Source organism: Lepisosteus platostomus, chromosome 3 (assembly GCF_059453375.1).
Source record: "Lepisosteus platostomus isolate fLepPlt1 chromosome 3, fLepPlt1.hap1, whole genome shotgun sequence".
NCBI lineage: Eukaryota > Metazoa > Chordata > Actinopteri > Semionotiformes > Lepisosteidae > Lepisosteus > Lepisosteus platostomus.
Window position 1 is genome coordinate 76,854,461 of NC_142613.1, and position 17,278 is coordinate 76,871,738.

The following is a 17,278-nucleotide window of genomic DNA, read 5'->3' on the forward strand; positions in this document are numbered from 1 at the left end:
TATATTAAGAGCTAAAAAACAAAACAAATGAATATTGAAAACATTTGTTGCAGGCTTAATGCTTCTGAGCAGATGTATGAATAAAAAGAATCGTTGTCCAGTGCATCCCATGGAGTCTGAGAAAAGCATACTGCAAAAAATATTTCGGCTTCACAACATTCACAAACTCTATACTATTGCTGCATTGAAATTGAAAGGAAAATTCAAAACTCCGATAGAAATTTAAACAAAAAGTTGTCAAATTGATTTATTTTAAGCTTCACGATATTCTGTCAAGACAGAAACATGTCCTAGTTGATTATAATAACAGTGGGAAATAAGAGATAAGAACAAGAAATAGTTCCTGAAATCTGGGTATGATTGCAGAACTAACCTCGTATTCTTCTTTGAATCCATAGCTGTCAGATGTCTTCATCAAATTAATGTGCTGTAGCAAATCAGCCACCCTGATGGCCGGATGTAGCTGTCCTGTCTGATAAGGTGACTCTGTCCCTTCGCAGTGATAGCGGGGCACATCCAGCAACCTACTGGACTCTGCTGCTGCAGTGTGGTTTTCATCTACAACAAGGGAAAAAATCACATAAATACCAAGGGCAAAATATTTGTATTCATTTTCCTCAGATGTTCCCCCATCATTGTTATAAAGCCCTTTTCTTTTCTTCTTTATTCATAGCAATCCTCAAATGAGAAACTATACCAATGGACAAATTGATTATTTCTAGTATTATCCTAACTACTGTTACCAACACTACTAGTATAAAAATAGTAATAATGCAGCATAAAGTAATAATGCAGATAAATCTATCAGGCAGGTCTGTCAAATATTTGTGAGCAAAAAAAACAAATTCAGTATGTTCTCTATATACAGTAATTGCAGTTTTAAAAACAGCCAACCTGCATCTTAAATTAGTGAATTTACTAGAAAACATGAACTGTTTGCTCATTGGGAAATGTGTTTTTAAAAGACTTATATTATTCAATTGAATACCTTTCTGCTGCATGACATTAGCAAACCACAAATATTCAAAGATAATTTAGAAAACTTATAACTACCTTAAAGTTTAACAGCGTTTGAGATACACTTGTTTTGATCTCTTCCATTTTTAGTGCATTTGCCCCGTTACAACAACATGCTGACATCTGGTTACAGTCAACACAATCAATGATGAATATGTGAAGCTGGCAAGACTGTGGAATTCTACATGACATAAAAATAATGTGAACAGATATCGTACTGCCTTGAAAGGAAATACACTGGGAACTTCTCATACATGAAAAAATTAAACAAGTTAAATATAAACCTTGTAAACACTTATAAGTCTATATGCATTCATGCCATTTCCACAAATCGAAGTGTATTTAAAAAAAATGAAATTGACTATTTTGTATTTTACATGTATTCTGCATAAGGAATCACCAAATGGTCTGAGATTGTGCTCTGCAGCAAGCTATTCTTTTTTGTGCAGAAGAGAGGGAGTATGCATAGGCCATTAGAGCCATTTATTGTTTGATATGTTGAAAATTTCAGAGACTGACAAGACAGCTTGCATTGATTGAAGAAGCACTTTTTCTCTTACTGGCATCACTGCAAACCTGCATTCTCCAGGTAAGGCAAGGAATCACTATTGCACCAAGAGCCAAAAGGATCCATGGTAAGTAATCCAACATCTACCCCAATAATGCTCGGCAAGTTATATTCTGCAACTTGGGGTGTCTTGCACACAGTTTGCTAGTCATATCACCAAGCCTCATATTAGCAATATCTGTACCACAGAGTACAATTTGTCTAACTGAGGACATTTATTGGTTAACTAGCAACCAAACAAGGAAGATGGGCTGAATGGCATCTTTATTTTGCAATGTCTACATAGGAAACTACTCTTACAGCTGAAATACCACCTTCAAGCCTGATTTTGTAAAATACAGTTATTGACAGTAGGACATAACCTTGGAGACCTGGAAAAATTCTACTTTGAGCTTTCTCAATCTGGTCTACCTACTGTATATTTCCCATTTAATGAAGTACTTTTTCACTTTTTCCACCTGGCGTGTTGTGTCACAGGGCTAGTGGAACATAATGGTAGATGATGCAGTTCAATAGTAAATGAGGTGGTTCCCTCCTATGTCTTAAGCACTTTTTTAGTCATTTGGGGAAAGGTATGCTACAATAATACAAGGAACAGTTTCAGTAGCAATGAGCTGCTTGTTTAGTGTACATGTAAATAACCTTCCTTAAAAACCTCCACGTGCAATTTCTCTACTGTAACTGCACACCTTAAACTGCTATGATCGAGAAAAATCTTGCAAAACAAGAAAAACTGTAAAACGCATCTGAAACCTGTTTCCCAGCAGAGCTTCCTATTAATTCACTAACATTTTCTTCCCACTTTAATTTTCACTGGAGAAACATGAAATATTTCTATATTTAATCATAATAATAGGGTCCAGGGACTGCAGGTGGTTCCCAATGTGTCCCCAATACAAGTCTACTACAGTGTACAATGAAACTTAATAGACCTGTTAACCTTTTAATACATGGAGAACTACTGTAATAATAGACCTAACTATGCATAAAGTACTAATAGAATTCAGGATTATTTTTTATTTACATTAGGCATTCTTCCAAAAATTCTTAAAAAGAAACCCTCCAGCCAAAGAAAGCTGCAAGTAGATAATCTAAGAGTTCTTCCCTTAAAATAAACACCTAAAATTAAATTCCACTTCATAATCTCAGAACTGAAGAGAACTGATAGACACTAATAAGAATTTCATGTTTACCAGTAATAAGTTAAAACAATTCTAAAGCTGTTTTACATCATTAGTAAAGAACACTTTCTAAAGTTTTAGAATTTACTTAAAATAAAGTGTATACTACTTGCATAATTAAGAACTGAATGAGATAAAACTACTCAAGTAATCAGATTTCTTGCAGGAAGCAGCCTTTATTTAGCAGATGTAACTCTAGCTAACTCTACAAAGAGGACATTGGCTGAGTCATCACAAAAATACTGACACTTACACCTGGAGCAAAGGAATGTCGTCATTGTGTGTCTTTATTGTTTTAAAGACAAAGACACAAAACATCTTGCCAAGAGTAGTTTTCTCTGAACAGACTCATTTCTTAGGTTGGAATAAGAACAGTGATTATCCTAGGCGAGCTACAATACCTATCTAATAAGAAACATATGGGGCCTTTAATGTCTTATCTAAAAAAATGCTCTTCAAGTGAAGTTCTCCTCAACAAAACACTGAAAGACTGGAAGATGGAATACATTTGAGTCACTTAAGAACTTAAGCCTCCTCACCATTTTGGCCTACAGAAAACGGTGTTATCTCCATGAGTCATGCAGTTTATAGTTTCCTTTCTTTACTAAGTGACTGTACTTTCTGATGCATATCAGATCAGAATTTGATCAGGAATGTGGCCATCTGGCACACACCAACATCACCACTGATTACTAAATGGCATTTACTACAGGAAAGAGTGAACAATTCACTCCTATGCCCAAGTGACCCATGCCTGAATGGATTCATGAAATCCATAAAAAATGTTTATACATGCATATGAAATCCAAGACATAAGGAAGATTTTTTGTGCAGCTGAACACAAAATAGATTATCTATTAGTTATAACAGAATCACTTATCCCTCATATAACTCAAAGTCAGTTTCTGGAACAGAAAGTGCAATTGCAATGTTAAGCACTATGCAGCTATTTCCCAGACATTAAAAGAACAAAAACAAAACAAGGATTCATTTATGTCTATAAAGCAGACTTACCAGTTATCGGCACTTTTACAAACGAGGCAGCAAAGGAAACAGAACAATTGTAGGCAGAAGTTAAGATATTTTACATTCCTTTTACTGTTACTAAGAATGATTATGAGATGGATTAGCAGATAACGGCAATTACTTAACATTTAAATGAAATGTGTGAGTGCCGCACATGTATTTTAAAATGAACAAAACTTTAAAGAATCAACCTCTTGTTTCACTGCATTTACATTTATACCATAACAAAGACAGATGTAACACAGTTCATAAATTCAAACAGTTTCACAACAGTTTGTAAAATTAAAATGAGGGCACCACACTTCTTTTTATTTTCCTAGTGTTTTGCAGTTACATTGCTTGACTGCCCAAATCAATAGTCAAATCAATGCCAAAACCTACACTTTGCACTAACTGAATGAAGCTCTTCCTACACTTCAGTTTCATGATGAGTCCAAAAATCGTAGACTAAGAAGTTTAAATCTAATCCTTTTACCAAGTTAAAATTATTGCAAAAAGTTAAAAATGTACCTTTTCATACATTTTTCTTCAGATGTCTGTACTCACTATACAGATATTTTATTTTATCTTAATTACTCCTACGAAATTCAATTTACAAATTACCATAATAATATGTATAAGAATATTCTACAAAAAATGTAGCCCCTGAGAGTCTTTTAACTCCAATATATCCTTATTCTTCATGTAGAAATTAACAAAAATGTAAATATGATGTGTAAATAAGCTGATATGTAAATAAGCAGCAGGATTCTATTAGTCATTCATACTGTGTAATGTTTTGGTCATCATGGCACACAAGATATTGCTGTGTTGGAATCAATCCAGAGAAGAGTTGCTGCATTCTCAAAGGAGTTTTATACATTCCTTAAAACATAAAAAAACTCAGAGTCCTAAACTGAGAATACTATGAGGAGATAAGATTCAATTATTCAATATCCTCAAACCCAATGGGCTTCTTTAAAATCAACACTGAAATAGGAACGAGATGATACAAGTGGAAACTACAGGGAAATGAATTTAAAACTTGGAACAGGAGGTAAATCTTTATGAAAAGAAATGTGGGTATGTTGAACAAGCTGCCTAGCCATGTTGTTTAAACAGGTTTCTTTCAATAAGAGGTTGGATGAGATTCTCAGATCAGCTACTAAAAATCTAAATGGGTCAAATCTTATATGGTTTGTAAACATTCTTATGTACTTCTTTTCTGTTTTAGATCTTGGACTTTTAACACATTTTTAAATAGAAAAAATAGCAAAAGTAGAAACATAGAACACACTAAACCTACTTGAAAATATAACTACATTTCTTTCAGAATATAATACAGCTCAGATGTAATCTCTGTGAAAATTGCTGTGAATTTTTATTTTAAACTACTTCCATTAAAAATATATATTTCCAACAGAAATTTGAAAATGTAAATGAAGGTAAATCTCAGTTTTCAACGTGTCTGTTTTAAATATGTTTCTGGCCTAGATGCATTTAAAGGGTTTCAGTCCAATAGCAAAATTCACTTGGATCTGTTCCAAAAGTCTCTGGTCACTGTCTTACAGGGGAAATGACAGTGCTCCAGTTTTGGAAAAAGAGATCTGGAATCTCCTATTATGGATACTTTTGGAATAAAATTAAAATTTCTCTCTGAAAATAGTACAGTCAATTTGTTCACATTACGGTGCGAAAATACCTATGTTCATAATAGTATGCAGAAAAGACAGCTCTTCCACTCCATTCTCTCTACTACTGCAACAAAGTGACATTTTGTGGAACAAACTTGCACACAACCAAACACAAGCCATGCAGGGACTGATGACAAAGGACTAGGTCCTCACCTAGCACAGCAGTCGGCACAAGTGGATCATTGGGCACTGTGGGAAAATAAAGCTCATGAAGAAAGCAGTTTACCTTCTGTGTCTTGAAGAACAGTCAAGCACACGCTAAAGAGTTTCGGGCAAAATAAAGCCAATTTTCTAGCACTGAAGACAGATAAGGAGTTTTCAAAGGAAAATGACAAAAACTATTACTTTTACATCCTGAAGCAACTACTCAGAACATATTACCAATATCTAAGTTTCATTCTACTTTATTTACAATATTTAATTCAACATTTATACATCTTGCTATACTTTGTATGCATCATCTCAATGATCTAATTGGCTTCCATTGCTGTAAACTATGATTATGAAATGAATGAGAAATGGCTTAAAAAACTGTCAACAAACCAAAGGAACTAGGCAGAATCATGTGATTTCTATCTTTTAATATTTAAGGTTTGAATTCTGTGAAATTTTTCAGCTGCCTTTCGTTCAAGATGCATTGTGTGGGTTTGTGATATATGTTCCAAAGTGCTTAGTTTTACAGTCCCATAACCTGCACACTCATAACATTACTTTACCAGACAATTACTGATTTCCAAAGAAGCATGGACAAAACAGTATTACGACAAAGCACAGCAATTGAATATTTATTGTTTTACACTGAACAAAGACTAATTTCTGTTGAACACATTATGGATAAGAACTAAGTTATTCTTGCAGAAACACATTTCACAGAATTACACCTTTTTTACTTTGACTCCTTTGATAGTTCTCATATATAAACAGTACCTCACGTGACAACATCATAATACACTATAGACTGTAATTAAATCATCTGAAACATCATCCATATATAATGGGGGGGGGGGGGGGAATACCCAACTGCAAGTTAAAACCTCTGCTTAAGGCATTTGCATTAAGAACATGTCTCTTGAGGCTGAGTGTCTGCCCACTGTTTGGTACGAATACACCACAGTATGCTTTCTCACAAGTATCTAATGTCAAGTGTATTATGGATTTGAACTTTCCTGATACTTACACCTATTGCTGAAGTTATGTGAGTCCATGAAGGTGACAGACAAGGGATCCTCTGCATGAAGCGTACTCTGGTCAGCATAACTCCTGTCCATCGCATTGACCATATGTGTCATCTCCTGGCGTGTGTTGCCGATGGCATCCTTTCTCTTCTTGGCAAGTTTCCTACAATTTATAAAAGCAGATTCAGTACAACGTTGTGACACACTTTCACATACACTTTGCAATCAATTAAAGAAAATAAAATGATTCTTTATTTTGTTTAGTAAACTATTTCACACCAGCTATGAAAAGTAACTGATATCAAACGATATCACACACACATGTATGAAACTTTGATTTTGCTAAGAGACAGCTGTAATTTCAGCAGTACATTTAGCCTCAAGGGCTCACACAATAACCTGCTTTGAAAGCAAACTCTTTTGTTTGCTCAATCCAAACTTCAAAACCACAAGGCCTCATTTCCTGTAACAATGCTGCTGATCCCATTCACTCAGATGAAGCTAGTTCTGAAAGAAACTAGATACCTAATACTTCATAAAAAGTAAATTGTATAACACATTCAGGAGCAGGACTTAACACTGTGCAACTGGATATTTAAAATATAATGTATATAGATTTAGTTTAATAAAATAAATTGGTTTCAGGACTATTTTTTAGCCTTTTTAATTGAGGTATTTTGGAGAACATGTGTCTCTAATGACTTTAAAGTCCTTAAGTGGATATAACTATTCATCCAGCATATCTAATTACACTTTAATGTGTAATGTATCTAAATAGTATCATGATGAGTAGAGTTCTCTTGGTGGAACACTCTAAATCAACACTTTCATCAATCAAAAAAAATCTAAGAAAAAAGGCACTACCCTCAACATGCAAGTGACATGTCAGTTACTACCAAAGATTAGTCAGGGGTCTGTCTAAATGCACAACATTCTAAATACTGTGGAGGCCTGTGATATTGTAACATAGATGTTTAAATTCACTTAAAGTTAAATCAAGTTTGTGGATTTTTCTGTATTAAGACTTTTATAAATATCAGAACATGAGCATGAATACAGCATGGTATATAAAAATGTATTCAATAGTCGTAATAATGAGGTGAAAATATTGTAAAATACTCTTCTCTGCATTAAAAAGCAGCTAGATGGATGTTCAACAGGAAATGAAGCAAAACAGCTTAATTTCATCCTATATTACAAAACCAATTATCTGCTGGATGCAGGAAATTCTGCTTTTCCATCTGGAAATTTAGATTAACAATAAAGAAGCATTACTGTATTAAAGTAGAAACAGACCCATTTAATTACAATTCAAAAAAATATTTTTTTCTTAAAATTCCTAAATTATTTAAATTTTTATATTGGCCCCATAAAATGTCAGTTAAAAATCAATCTGCTCTCTTAATTTACCAGAAAATTAAAAAGCAGAATCAGAAAGAAATAGTAATGTATGTAAGGCAGATTCAACTGATAAAGTAAGCAGTTTAAAGCGCTGACAAATATTTTACTAGCAAAGAACTGAATTAGAACTAGAATGAGTGACTAACCCTTCTAGTTTGAGAGGCTATCTCCTCAATAATCCATTATTTTAAATGGCATGTACTGGTTCTATAAAATTTCATACATTTCTTATGTCTTCCATACAATTTCATACATTTCTTATGTCTTCCATACAATTTCATACATTTCGTATGTCATGTGTGATTTTATACATAATTTGAAAAGTGACAAAGAAATAAATGTTCATTGTGTGGTAGCAGACTGCTTCTACACAGCTCTTGGGATCAAACATGGACCGAGATGCATCATGTGTGGAGTTTGCATGTTCTACCCAGGTTTGTGGTGGTTTTCTCTGGGTTCTCCATTTTCCTCCCACTTCCCAAAAATGTTAGTTGACTGGAGTCCCCAATTTGGTTCTCTTTTGACCCTTATTGTCCTGCTCTGGATATGGTCCTGCTACTGGTTGTATTCCACTGTGTTCCTTTTCTAAACTTTCCCCTTAATTCAACTGTGGAAGTAATTTCTTCTTTATTTACCCGATTTCCTGATTTATTTCACTGACACTGCCATCTACAGTAAGTACATAACCTCACTCAAAGGTACAATAGCAGTGCCTGACTCAGCACCTGGACCCCCAGCCTTCCAGCTGAGTCCAGAACCCAGAACTCTGCACTACTGCTCTAACTAAAAGAAGGGGAAACTGAAGTCAACTCCACAAATACATAAGAATGTTTATTTCAACAAGAATGATTCATTTTCCAATTCTCAATTCAGAACTGAATAATTGTTTGAATGCATCTCATAAAACACAACTGGCTTCATGAAATATTATGTATATTCCGAAATGTTATTCTATATAAAGACATATACTGTAGTACTGCATGAATAGTTGGCATGAACGTTGATGTTTTCAACTGTTCTGGGAAGTGGGAGGAAAGTGGAGTACCCAGCGAATTTGTTTCTTAGAAATTAAATTCAATATCTTTACAGCTGGCATGTAGTCCTATTACAGTTCATCTCACAAACAGGAAAATTGAGAGAGAAGTTGTGGTTATGATCTGTATGTTTACTTTATAAACAGTATATTAAAAAAAAACCCAAGCACTATCAAATCTCTTTGATATTTAGAAAACCAGAATCTTAGAAACAGTGGTGAGATATTTAAAATGAGCAGCATGGAGAAGAGGACACAGCTCCAGTTTGAAAAACTATACAGTATATACTCCAAGCATACTTGCAATCACCCAGTTATTGCATTTATGAAAGGTATTTCTGAAGAAGGGTTAAAAACATCACAGTATTTAGGCTAAAAATTTTGAGAAAAACATATAAGAACTTGCAGTCTTTTTAAGTTTTGAATTTTAATTAATTCTTCCACTATAATGCACCCACATATGTTGACTTGTGAAAGCAAAAAATTAGTCTTTTACCTGCATACACACACAATCAGGCAAATAAAGTGCAGCATTCTTTTTTCAAACATTAACGCCAAAATTTCTGATTTTATTCTAACAAGTGTTTGATCTGTTCAATGGTATAACGGAATTAGTCTGAGTGATTTGTGTTTTGACTTGAAAAAAGGATACTGCATCTTTAAAATAACGTACAGTACTTAAAAGAGACATGCTCCCGTTTTCTACTTACAGGTAATATGAGTAAGAATAGTAGCTCCTCCTGGCAAGCAAATCAGAGACAGCAGAATAAAGAATTATTGACGAATGCAGAGTGTGAATCAGTTATATCAACAAAGCAGAAAACGTGAGTTAATAACCATTTAGCATTCTTTCGTTTTAGTAAGCATTTCAATTCCTTCATGCAGTTCTTAATCCTGAATTGCGTGCAATTAAGCTTCTAATTTTACAATCCTGTTGTGCAGCAAATCACTAGAGACAATTGCATGCAAGTTATATTTCAATTCCGTCATTTAAGGGCAGGTAAAAATTAAGTGTTACAATCATGCATTAGGTTGTAATTGTGTAAACAATTTGTAATCTTAATCCTATTTTTATAATGACAGTTTTGGGCCCTGACATACACAGTTGCATGGATACAGTAGATATGAATATTATTCTTAGCATTTAAAAAATAAAGAGACATATAGTAGAAAACAAAAATAACCACAACAAACATTTTAAAGATGCAGTATCTTCTGAGTTAAATATTGGCTGTTGTATTGGTCTTTTAACTGAGGTTTTGAAAATCTACCTAAACATATTTTATAAAAGTACTCTACAATTGTTAGCATATGTACCTTGTTTATGGCTACTGGCAAAAGCCATAGAAATCAAATGCCATACTCTGAGTGCTTCTGAACTTTGCAAATGGCTCTTAACAGGTAAATGCAACATCTAGTACACAAAGCAGTTCATTTTAAAGCTTGGAAGATCCTGTATTACACTCCTGGTATAAAAATGAAATTCATACAAATCAAAGTTTCACATGCGATCCTCCACATAATTAGGTACTAGTAAATGAACAAGCTAGATGGTCTGAATGGATTCTTCTTATCTGTAACTTTTCTTAGATTCTCAAAGCATAAATCAAGTTATGTAAACTTAAAATATCCTTTAATTACTTTTCACAGGATAGCTATCCTTTGATAGCTAAAAATCAAAGGATAGGAACCAGACGTCACAGAGAGCAAAGATACACAGAAAGCTTGAATTTGTGTAGCCAACACATTACAGCATTTTTTTTATCATCCACATGCAGTTATAATCATTTCCTGATGTTAAAACAATGACCAACACCATGATAAATACACTTTTCTTGTTCATTTTCAGGCAGTTTTTTTTTTAATACGCACAGAAACTCTTGGGTATTTGATTCCAGGAAATATCAACTTCTATTCAATACAACATTTTATTCCATTCCAACATGATTATTGGCTTAAGTCTCATTACCACCAATTTCCCCCACAGTTTCGTAACCAAGAGACAAAAAAGCAAGCTAGGAAACAATCCAAAATTTTAAAAGATACCTCTATATAATCTCAACAAAAACTTAAGGAAAAGATTTATATGAAATGCATTAGATGGAAAAATGTCTTGCCAGCCAAACCAAAGGACAGTAAGTAAAGGACAAAACTAAATGCACAAAAATGTGTGTTAAACTTTGCATGTCTGTGCTAAAAAGGCATGTACTGTATACTGTCAGTAAATCCTGTTAATCTGCAATGTAAAGCTACCACAAACTTTTATCACCACACACAAAAAAAACAAAACACACTATTTTCTTTCAGAATTACAGTACCGATAAGAAAATGTATGCACATTTTAAACAAAATTACCACGACCATATGGATTCCTCCTCGTAATCTTTTAGATAAGAATAAAAACTAGAAGTCATACATGTTTACACAAATCCATTAAAGTAGTAAACTAAAACAGGGGCTCAGACAGCGCATGATTTGATATGTCTAAATACAGTACATTTGAGTTTGCATAATTTTTTCAATTATTAGATTACATTTAACTGTATAAGGTGGGTGAGCACCTTATACAGTTAAATGTAATCTAATAATTGAAAAAATTATGCAAACCCACCTTGTGGAAATCTGTGGCAAAATAATGAGGCAAATTTATCAACAGAGCAAACCTGTTTGTTCCTCAGCGTGCTCCAAACTATGTTTGTAGTGGTGTCTATGTGCCTCTATTGCTTTAAGACTCTCTTACAAATACAGAACCAAGGGCAGCCTGAGGTGTGTATTCTCACAATCCTAATTGTGTTTTCATAATCTTAATCAAAACAGCTCACCCAGCCTGCAATGTTGCTTAAAACTGAAAGTGAAGTTCATAAATGTACTGCATTTATTTAAGGCTTCCTATTGTTTGTCTTTTAGCCCCGTGGGTGACGGATAAGACTATGATGAAAGCAAATCTTGAGTATATCTTTCAAGCTGGCAACAGAGAGAAGTGACTAATGAACATTCTGATACAAACCACTTGGTATTTAATCTGCTCAATAAAGCAAACTTTGATTTCAGTGTTTATTTACATATTACATATTTAACAATCCCGATTTTGAAGACCACTCGGGTTTTAAGTTATCAACAATTTATTTTGAAAATAAATGAATATATAATTCCCACAGTTGAAATTAGTGTCCAGAAATGCAGTTTCTAAAATGCAAAGCAAGACAGGAAAACATCTACGATTAATGAATGCTGGGTGAAGCAAGAATCTGCACCATTGCAGGATCCCTTGGATTAGAGTTGAGAAACATTACCATACGGGTTACATGAGCATGGTAAAAAGGGTAAAACAAACCATAAGCAACAAGTATGAAAGAGAGAAGGGCTTTGAATAGCATGTGGATGTTTACATTAAAATGCAAGTAAGCAAAAAGACACACAGAAGGGGAATTAAGGTGTAGCATTTACCAAATGAGCAAAAGGAGTGTTAAATGATTCCTAATTGGCAGAACAATCTAGGAGTCTCCAAGACTATTCTGCCAATTAAGATAAATTTGAAAATATTTCTTCTTGTCAGCAGAGAATGCCTGTCTGATTTGCTTTCTGTTCAGTCACAAATTAGCTCTGTAAAGCTCTACATATATTTAATCATGTCTGTGCTTTTCCTTTTTGTCAATAATGTCTATCACTCCCTCCTGGCTTCCTAACTGTGTGTATTACAACATGCTGAGCATGATTTACGAGCTTTAAATCTGAAATATTTGAATAGTATAATTTGAATTTTCTTGATTTTGGCAACCTTGAGCTATAATTGTGAAAGAGAAATACTAAGTCAGGTATTTTTTTCCCAATTGGATATAAGACAATATATTCAGCTACTATTTTGTATAAGGACTCCTAACATTTTTTGTGTATTTATGCATAAACAACAAAATAAATATGAATTAGGTCACTGTTTCAAATGCTGAGGGAGGTAGAACAATCCAAAGAGGCTTACAATTGTGGCTTTTGCACAGAGAAAGTCAAAATAGAAGTACAAAATAATTTAAGAAGCTATTCCAAACAGCATTGTGAAAGGGTGAGAGATGCTTAATTTTCTATCTTAAAATTTCATAGGATCTGTGTGCTCTTTACATACACCATAAATTCTAAAATGTGTTCCCTGTAATACATGTACAGGGATATCCGTTATAATACATGTATATACATGTAGAACATACGGACATACAAAGAAACAGGGAATATTCTATAATTATTAGATGTTGCTGCATATATATATACACAACGTTTGTGTATTTCAACACATCTACATGATCATCACTTTAAATAAATTAATTAAGATACCAAATAATTCGTTTTTTAAAACCTGCAATACTGTACACTGATCAGAAGATGGAACCATTGCTCACTGTAAAAACTGTTCTACAACAATATAGATAATACAAACTAGAATGTGATCAAGCATACTGTTTGCACTTGTTAAATCAGGAACATTGGAATGAAATAATATTCTGTATGTTTAAATATCTTTCCGAACAGAGACCGGAAACTCATTTGTGAAATGCAAAAAGATTAATAGGACCACTTCCAAAAATCTATTAGGAAAATGTTTTCCTAATTGTGTTTTAAATGTCATTGTGAAATGCACAAACCGTTGAGCAGATTGTGTGCAAAAGAATGTAAAGAATGTGTTACATATTTGTACTCTTCATCAGTACTCTTTATCACCTATTGCTGAGATCGACTTACCTCTTCTTGACAATCAGTATGACAACAAGAAGCAGAAGAATGAAAACAAGGACTCCGGCACTGATGCCTGCAATTTTCACCACTCTGTCGGTTTGCTTAGCAGGATCTGGGATGACCTCAGGTTCTTCAGTAGCTGCTGCTAAACAAATTGGGGGAGAAATTTCTATATTAAAGCATATTATGTCAACATGGGGGATCTCTCACTCATGTGAAAGCACATTAGCATAAATGTAACAAAAAGTTCTTATCTTGGCTAATTTCAGATACTGAAAGCTCTACTAGTTGCAGTTATTTTTAGTACACACATCAAGCCATAATAAGCTGTCTTGCACTGATGTCATGTTCACCACAGAGTGCACCCTAACTCAGACATATTTTTAGGTTCATCACACATGAAATATGGGTATCATAATTCATTGCTGCTACCTGCCAAAATGAGTAATGCATTGTCTCAATACAAATGACTTTTTCATAGCACAATTACATTAAAAGCGCAAGAAAACACACACAAAAAAAAACATAATTGGACAGAAATCTCAACAAGTTTGTCCAAATACAAACCTATTGGAATATAAAAATCTTAAATGACTAGTAGATTGAGCAGCACAATACAGCCCCTTTAAAGTGAAATTTCACAACTCAAAGCAATGAATTATCACAGAGCTTCAGGACAGATGCTGATCGTATGCCATGCAATAACATAATTCCAGAATGTGAAAAGCATATTTTCATTACAAAGAGAACCTTTCATAACAAATTCTCAAAACAAGTATAACTTTTGAATAAATCTCATAAAGCTCTAGGTATTTAAAAAGTTTAAAAGTTTCTCATAAAGCTTCAAGTATTCAACAGGTTTAAAAGTTCTGCTCTAATTCCTATTAGTAACTTCTATAGTGATATTATTTCAATACTGAATTATGATAGCATGGTATATTCAAAAAAAACTAAAATGAGAAATACATAGAAATGAAATTATCCTGATTCCAAGATAAACTGCATTCATAATCAATTAAAATTTCTTAGTTTGCTGACAGCTGTTTTTTTTTACTACTCAGGGAGATTTTACAAAAGACCAAATTTAAATGTCTGCCCACAAAATTGTGTTTTCTCTGTATTGTTTTAATAGATCTGAAATTATACATTCATAATTCCATACAATTACCAAAAATTAAAAATGTAAAATACATATTTTGAAAGCAATGAGTTGAAGGAATTTTCTTGCTTTTACAACATTCATATTGGGTTTTAATTCTATTGTTGGCTTTTTAAAACATTTAATGGAGACCAGGTTTAAAGAATCACGTGTAGGTAACAGAAATCATATTTAAAACAGGAAACTGAAGAAGCTACCTGTGAAAAAAATGTGTTTACTGTATGTTGACACCGTTTACATTTCAACACAATAAGGGGAAGCAATACAAATGACAAATAGTGTAATATGGTTAAAAGTGTTGAACCTTCTGTTACATCAATTGGCATTCTAAAAACAAATGCACAACGCTTTACAAGAACTAATTTACATATCTGGTACAATTGTGGTCATTATGTGGCAAAAACCATATTCCTCCTCTGGTATCAGTTCAGAGAAGAGATGTCGGGCCTTACATAAATACCCTACACTGACTATGAGCATGAGAACACATCAGAAAAGGGAAACACAAACTAAGATGACAAAAGTGGGACAAAAATCAAATTTATATTATGGAGCAAGTCTGGAGTAAGATACCCAGCCATGTTGTAGAAGGCGATACCCAGGATTAAAAAAATAATAATAATAATAAAGTAAATGGACTGAATGACCTGCTCTCACTTATGACCTATTTATACTTTTGTGAACATTATATTTAATCAGAACGTAACCAATTGAATGCAAAAAAGGCACAAAATCGAAACTCCAACAGCCGTCATTTAAAATCCATCCCTTCCAGGATAACCCAGGGAATCACCCAGGTTTAGCAGAAGTACAGTGAAAAGCCCCGCAGTCCTCTCCAGCCTCATTTATTCAGATGATAGAAAGCTCCACATAAATAAAATCTAATAAAGGCAGGAACCAAAGATGCAAGGGAGGGGAATGCCAACAGTCCCAGTGAAATATCTACTTTTTAGCAGAGGTCAATCAGCCAGAGTCATTCTTGCTGCTGTGAAAGATCAAGACTGGAGTAAACATTCCACAAAAGCATTATGAACAGTATGAGCATGGGATGTTATCTTGAAAAGTGGACATGGCAGATGAAACCAGTCTCCAAATCTAAAACCACACCTGGAAACACTCAATGTTTAAAGAGGTGCTTATAAATCAGGGACAAGGGATTATGGACAAACTGTACAGTATTTCATGTACGAATCTCTGCAAGGAGTAAAACGCATTGTGTGAAGGGACCTTAGCTGAATCATTTAATGATTCAGGTTTTTGGAAGAAATGTCTAGGAAATGTCTTCATCGCTAATATTCAAATCTCTAATCCAACTTCTTCTAAACATCTATATATATATCAGAAAAAGGAAGCAAAGGACACCTATTCCTTACCTGCAATAATCTGAATCAATTTCTCCAAAATGGAGAGGAGCAACATAAATTAGCTGTAAGGGGATATGTTTATGGAAAATAGCCTAGTTCAAATATGAAATAACATTTGAATTCATGAGTCCTTCCATTAAACTTGTAATTAAGTACATAGTTTTGACACAAAAACTTCAATTTACAGTTTCTGATAGAAACATTTTACCAATTAAATCTTAATGGGGACTGGCCACATTTTCTTCAAGTGTGCACAAAGATACAGGTTTGTCAGGATTAAACCAAACAGTGAACATAAAACAAAACAATAGGATTAAAATTTAACATCTAAAAGAGTTAGGCCTTTCCTACATATCTTTTGTATTGGAAAATTTAATACACAGTCATTTCCTTTTCAGTGCAAATTCAGAAACTGTTGGAAGCAAGATACCATTTAATAAACATTTCTTTTATGGTGTAATTTGGTCATATGAGTCTCCAGCATACATTTCGGCATTACAGCACATCAGAGTTGGACCTTTCTTATGCTTTCAGAAAATACACACAGTACCAGTCAAAGGTTTGAGTACACCTGCTTGAAACCATTTTTTTCCATGATTATCTGTGCTTTACACTGTATAAACATGTCTATAAACACTTAATATTTACATACATGATATGAAAATCTTAAGTGAACTGCATTGAAAATGTTAATTTTTTATTTTCAATAAACTGATAATCCAAAGAAAGCGAATTCCAGTCTGAAGCTCAGGTTAGTTAAAAATCAGAAATGTGTATAACATGGTGTAAGAACTCTAAAATAAGTTTACAATTGTCTTTGTTAGATGTTCTCACAGTTAACTAGCATGTTACCTCATTAACCTTTTGTCACCAATTATTGGTAACAGGTAAGGGTCCACGATAATTATAAATATAGGGGGCATGGGCAAAAGTTTGTAATTCCTGAATGAACATGGCAA

General features: G+C 33.7%; 1 protein-coding gene across 12 annotated transcripts in view; it reads right to left on the reverse strand.

Moving 5' to 3' along the window:
* The window catches only part of ptprk (protein tyrosine phosphatase receptor type K), a 242,058-nt gene that overhangs the window by 18,112 nt on the left and 206,668 nt on the right, over positions 1-17,278 (reverse strand). For 3 of the 12 annotated variants that reach the window (XM_088626868.1, XM_088626866.1, XM_088626878.1), the window contains exons 14-18: positions 13,803-13,941; positions 9,785-9,814; positions 6,643-6,803; positions 5,619-5,654; positions 374-558 (exon numbers count right to left, since the gene is read on the reverse strand). In XM_088626868.1, coding sequence (XP_088482994.1) covers positions 374-558; positions 5,619-5,654; positions 6,643-6,803; positions 9,785-9,814; positions 13,803-13,941 — 551 coding nt within the window. The remainder of the gene's footprint in view (positions 1-373; positions 559-5,618; positions 5,655-6,642; positions 6,804-9,784; positions 9,815-13,802; positions 13,942-17,278) is intronic. The other 9 variants (XM_088626869.1, XM_088626867.1, XM_088626873.1 and 6 more) reach the window with 6 other exon arrangements.